The sequence below is a fragment of the Papaver somniferum genome, unplaced genomic scaffold (genome assembly GCF_003573695.1).
Source record: "Papaver somniferum cultivar HN1 unplaced genomic scaffold, ASM357369v1 unplaced-scaffold_31, whole genome shotgun sequence".
In the NCBI taxonomy this organism is placed as follows: domain Eukaryota; kingdom Viridiplantae; phylum Streptophyta; class Magnoliopsida; order Ranunculales; family Papaveraceae; genus Papaver; species Papaver somniferum.
Window position 1 is genome coordinate 74237 of NW_020642151.1, and position 6055 is coordinate 80291.

Genomic DNA, 6055 nt, shown 5'->3' on the forward strand with positions numbered 1-6055 from the left:
TCGGGTCTTCTTGACCATCTTATCACGACTTGTCATTTCGATTTTGTCCTCGCTGTCACAATCTTATGCTTACCTCGCAACAATGCTCATGTTCCGAGCTAAGCAAGGGACTTAATGTTGATGGTGGTTTTTAGCTTATGGTTAAAATAGTAAAACCTTACATCTTACATGATGTCACTAGGACCACTAGCGCATTTATTGAATCATTCAACATGCCTACGTAAGAATTACCAGGTACCTTTTTTTTACATATATATGTGTCATGTTCCACGGCAGAATCCTTAGTATTGACCGACATCACCTTCGTACACCAAACCCTAAATTCTTACACTACCCACTAGTACAAATCTTCACATTGGCCACACTTAATCACCGTGTCCATAGGCTTTTGGTCATGGATTTTTTTCACTCCAAAAATGTGGCATCAGGTGCCGAGACAAAAAGGTATCCCTATGGCTGCATAAACTTTGAGTGGCTATAAAATATGATTAACCATGGCCATAACTCTAAAACCGTGTCTATATGGTACTCAATATTTTTTTGGTAGTTAAGCATTTTCACTATCACCGTGGCCATAGGATCCTTATAGACACACAATTTAATTATATGTGGCTAAAGTTTACCTTAAAGTCACGTAAATTTTATTATAGCCGTGGCCTTTGTCATCAATTGGACACGCAAAATTCATTTTATCATGGCCAATTCATGAGTTGCGGTCACACTAATTTTTCTCAACCATGGCCATCTCTATCATTTGGACACACGGAAAATAATTTAACATGGCTAATACATGATTTGTAGTCACGTTTAATCTATGGTACCATGGCCATCCATATTTTTGGACACATGATAAACATTTTACATGGCCAATTAATAAGTTATGGCTACTAAAAATTTGTAGCACCGTGGCTAAATTTTTCGAAAGACACATCAAGTGTGTTGAATGTAGCTATTGTTCACCTTTTGGATACATCAAGTGTTTTCAATGTAGCTATTGTTCACCTTTTGGACACATCAAGTTTTTTGAATGTAGCTATTGTTCAACTTTTAGACACATCAAGTGTTTTCAATGTAGCTATTGTTCACCTTTTGGACACATCAAGTTTTTGAATGTAGCTTTTGTTCACCTTTTGGACACATCAAGTGTTTTGAATGTAGCTATTGTTCACCTTTTGGACACATCAAGTGTTTTCAATGTAGCTATTCAAAAATCACCTAAATAACCATCCATAAAAAATTAATGAAGACTACAATTAGAATTGTACCAAAATAATTTCATTTCACAATATAATAAACATCTCAATCTGATAATTGTGCAGTAACCTTGAGAAAACAAACTTTCAAAGAGAGACTTAAAAGTTTAAACATCCAAATCCTATAGTCCACGACTATTTCTATTAATAATTAGGCTGCAGTCTTGAGTCTCTTGCTGGATCTCCGAGACTTTAGTTCCCCGCTCTTCATATATGAAGGTTTCTTCTTCTTTGTCTTCTTAGTGTTTGGGTCAGAATCATATTCATCGTTTGGGTCAGAATCATGTTCACCGGGGTCTGAAAGTGGATGGCCCTGCAGCAAGCCAGTGGATGTATAATTAAGGGAAAAAACCATGTTAACAGTTATATGGTCAGGATGCAGAAGGTAATAAACATGTATAATAAAGCAACTTACACTAGAGCAAGAGATCACAAACTCTTTAGGCCAAGCTACTATAGATTTTTCAGCATCCTCTACTGTTTTGAGATGAGTAGATGGGACTGGCAAACAATGATTCTTTAATATCGACTTTTCAACCGTCACTCTGACACAATCATCCCGGAGTGGATCTCCATGAACCTTCTGACCTGGCACTGATGGAAGAACCGAACCCCATGCAATGATATTTCTCAGTGAAGCATGAGCCAGTTTGCATTTACCAATCTGCAAAACAGAAATGTTATATTGACATCAACAGATTCAAATCTCAAAATGCTTAAATGCCTGTGAAAAGGACATACCGTTGAAAGTTCAGTTTTGTCTTTCGATTGAGAATTGTCTGGTGAACTAAGGGGTAGATGCTCAGATGCAGGAGACTTTTGTTTGTATTTTCCAGACTACAAAAATATACGCTATATTAACATCAACAAAAAATGGAACTCTCAAAGCACTAATATTTTAAATACCTGCAAAAGAAACATACCATTTGGAGTTCAGAACTATCTTTCGATCCCGTAGACTGAGATACATTTTCAGATTCAGGGTCATTTCTATTTGTATTAGATTCATTCCTTTCAGTCGGAGAAATGCTTGTAACAGGGAATTCAAGCATAAGAGACTTCTCTCTAATAGGAGATTTCTATATAGTGCAGTTGACATATTAGATACTGCAGAATTATTAGGAAATACATACTTAATCAAAATTACTTGGATGATGTTAAACATACCCGTGCCTTTTTGCTTTTGATTTTCTTTTTCAATATGCCTTGAGATTTTAGCTGAGACATTAAGCTGCTCATCATTTCTTCTTGTGCCTTCATTGCTGCCTTCATTTCCTTCATTTCTGCATCCTTCCTATCTCTCTCCATTTGGTTCGCGCGTCTTTCATCTTCCAGTTGTTTCTTCAGTTCAATGTGCTCCTTGGATGCTCCTTTCCGTGGCAGGTGCCAGTACGTTGTTGGAGTCACTCCCTTGCCTATACATCTTACACGCCCAGCATGTTCTTCCCCAAACACAAGGGTGATAGAATCATTGCCTGGTTGTTTTCTCAAAGTTCCATCTTCCAGCTGCTTATCAAAATCCTCTGCACAAAAAAAGAATTAAGGGATTAGAAGTGATAATCAATTAAATCAAAATTATTTTCACATTTACTCAAGCACAAAACAAATAGCTAGATAGTTTCAGTCGTCTTACAAGCTGAGCTGCTTTTTCCCTAACATCATCGTCATCGTATTCTCCATTTTTGTTTTGATGTGCCTTCCTCCATAGTAAAGACCGTGAAGGATTTTCATCTTCAAGGATCTCTTTCTCATTAATCTAGTAATTATAAAATACACAAGAAGAAAAATTAGATAGATAATACTATAATTTAAACTGGAAATAATAATAATTTGTATAACAAACTGGACTTACTAATTTTTCCAACAGCCCTGCATACCCTGCTCTTCCCGTCCTGTGGTTATATTTGTGGTTCTTACGCGCCTTAGCTCCCCTAATGGACAACTCCTGAGCATACAGATTTAAAGAATTTCATTCATAAAAAAGTTAGACTAATTAATGAAATTAATATCAATATTTCAAACTAAAACGTGCAATATACAACCTTGCATTTATCAGACAACCTCCACTTTACGAACTTGTCCCATTGTTCTTGGTTCACAATGACACGATATTGTTTAGGAACAGTATTTAGTTTAGCAGGTTTACCCAAATTGGGCACTATGAACTTTACATACAACTTTCTTCTGAAGTTGCGCAAATGTTCCCCAAAATATTTCATAATTGTCTTCTCATAGTCTCCTCAATTTCATAAAACCGCTGCCAAAATATGGAGATGTTAACGGCAGGTAACAAATTAATAACAAATATAGTATTAAAAATCAATATAGATCAGCATATACATACCAATAGTTCGTGCCATAACTTATCCCTCATCACTGAATTCACTTCCTTCCACTTCAAGTGCCTTAGACCAACGTCTCGACGTACCAATACACCCATGTAACTAGCAATTTCAGCTTTATATTTCCCCTTAAATCGACCAAAATTATCAAATTCTATCACATGCTTCTCGCCGTCAAAATTTTTCTTTAGCTTCTTCAATCTTGTTAAACCTCGAACATTATTCTCCTTAGACTCTACTGTATTGTTTGGAGCTCCTGTGTCTTTTTATAGTTCAAAAACCCAAAATAAGAGTAAACATGGTGTAAGAGTGTACTCATATTTTTTAAGTCCAAAGCAAACAAAAACAGACAAGCTAGTATAGCATTACCAGGCTGTTCAGGACTTTCAGTCGATTCATCATCAGAACTGGAGCTATCACCATCGGAACCGGTGCGACTACCATCGGAATCTTCGTCTTCATCCTCTGACTCTCCTAAATTCTGCAAGGCTTGAGCCTCCAGGGCTGCAGTCTCATTTTCAGCATACTCATCATCATCATACTCTGGCTCCCAACTCGAATTCTCTTGTGTAGTCATATAGGAAACTGCATATACATGTATATGATTCAATCAAATAAGGTCTGAATTCTTTTCAATCAAAATTTAAAAGTTATTAAGCTAGACACAAGCAAAAATTAAATAACAGTCAATTAACATGGTCTTGATTATGTCAGTACTAACATGGTCTTGATTAGTATGATTAGATGCAAGAGCAGGCTGCCGTCTCAGAATTGTTAAAATATATAAAAATTAAAAAATTATTAATCGCTGAGGTTTTTACTAGAGCATTGAAAGAACTCAAGCAAGACTCCAGTTCAAACATACACAATTATGTAAGCCTACCAAGTTCCCTAAAAAAAACGACGGATGCCGATCTCCGACATAATTATAATCCCATTATACAAAATGTCAATGACACGGGAGTATACACGACAGATGGAAGCTTACTGACCAGCTAAAGTTGATGAAAATGAGATAAAAATGTGATTTCTAGTGGTTTCAGGGAGAACCACAGAAGTTTAAACTATTGGTTTGCAGTGTGAAAAACATTCATCAGAATAGACAGATAAGAAAACCAAGGAATAACATTCAATTGACCTAGCTCTGACATAATTATAATCCCATTATACAAAACGTCAATGACACGGGAGTATACACGACAGAGAATGTGGCCAGCTAAATGAGATAAGAATGTGATGTCGAGTGGTTTCAGGGAGAACCACAGAAGCTTAAACTATTGTTTGCAGTGTGAAAAACATTAATCAGATTCATCGGAAAAGAAAGAAAAAAACATAAAAGAATAGCATTTCCATAACCATAGAAGACTGAGTTGTTATCCAGCCACTATGCAACTTAGAATACAATCTGCATAAAGATCCTAAGCATAACAGAGGAAAAGCTTAAACATGCATGCACACCATTGTTCTTCTTAATAAGAAATAAACAGGTGCATAAACCCTGCTTTCAATGAATCAAAAATTAAGCATTAGGGTTTGAGTCAAAACTTAACCTTTGAATCAATTGGGTCTGATTCAAAAATTAAGGTTTGAATCAATTAGGGTTTGAATAACTAAGCTTTTTAGACGAAAGAAAGATTGAGAACATGATATACCTTTATAAGATTTATCCATGCAATTCCTCAACATCATACGGCCCTTTATAAAGTCGCACAGATTGAATAATCCCGCCGAAAAGATTTTGCGTTTCATTTTCATCCCGCTCAAAACTATTTAGGGTGAACTGAAAAATCGATTCAGTTTGGTCTACGATTTCCTTTTTTCGGGAAAAATCTCCTAAGAAAATACCATTTGATTTTGATCCTACCGTAGACCTAAAAATATTTCCAAACTTTAGAAATCCGATTTCCCTTTTTACTCTAACAAATCTCAATGTTTCCCTGATTTTAAGCCTAGAACTTTATCCCCTTTTTACTCTGCTTAGGTTTCTCTAGTTCTCTCCGCTCTGTAACTCTGGTTTAGGAGGAAAGATAAAACGAACAGTATTTTGAGGTGTTACAGAGCGTAAGATAAGAGGTTCATCCCTATTAATCTAACTATTGGTTGGGCTTGTGATAAATATATTCACCGTTAGATTTACTATGGACATCCTATTCGATGCATTTTGAAATAACATAAGTAAAATCGTAATGGACTGGGATGGAGTGTTAGCTTAAACCATGTAATGGACTGGGCTGGAGTGTTAGCTTAAACCATGTAATTGACTGGGCTGGACATAAATGTGGCATAAAAATTTTCATTATTTTTCATTTTTTACTTAAATTTTTTTTCATTTTTTTTTTCTTTTTACTTTTTTTTTTATTACATGATCAAAATTTAGTTACATAATCAAGACTCGACACTTCACCTGAAATATTGATCGATTCGGAACGAGTTCGAGTAAAACTGATGAAAATGGAACTT

At 35.6% G+C, this 6055-nt stretch overlaps 1 protein-coding gene across 1 annotated transcript; it reads right to left on the bottom strand.

Moving 5' to 3' along the window:
- Positions 1 to 1263: 1263 nt before the first annotated feature.
- LOC113341739 lies at positions 1264 to 5344 on the bottom strand. Its single transcript, XM_026586500.1, has 6 exons — positions 5248 to 5344; positions 3965 to 4099; positions 3757 to 3857; positions 1995 to 2090; positions 1669 to 1917; positions 1264 to 1566 (listed from the first exon to the last, which is right to left on the bottom strand). Exons 1-6 carry the CDS (start codon positions 5342 to 5344, stop codon positions 1405 to 1407), a joined length of 840 nt encoding a protein of 279 aa, XP_026442285.1. The 3' UTR covers positions 1264 to 1404.
- Between the last annotated feature and the right edge of the window lie 711 nt (positions 5345 to 6055).

What these genes read in the sequence shown, in the direction of transcription:
- LOC113341739 (XM_026586500.1), bottom strand. Translation starts at nt 5,344, where the DNA reads ATGAAACGCAAAATCTTTTCGGCGGGATTATTCAATCTGTGCGACTTT. An exon ending in ATTTTGACGGCGAGAAGCAT is followed by an intron (nt 2,091 to 3,756) that starts GTGATAGAATTT and finishes ATATTTTTGTAG; the next exon opens with TCTGGAAAATACAAACAAAA. An exon ending in TTGTGATCTCTTGCTCTAGT is followed by an intron (nt 1,567 to 1,668) that starts GTAAGTTGCTTT and finishes GGCTTGCTGCAG; the next exon opens with GGCCATCCACTTTCAGACCC.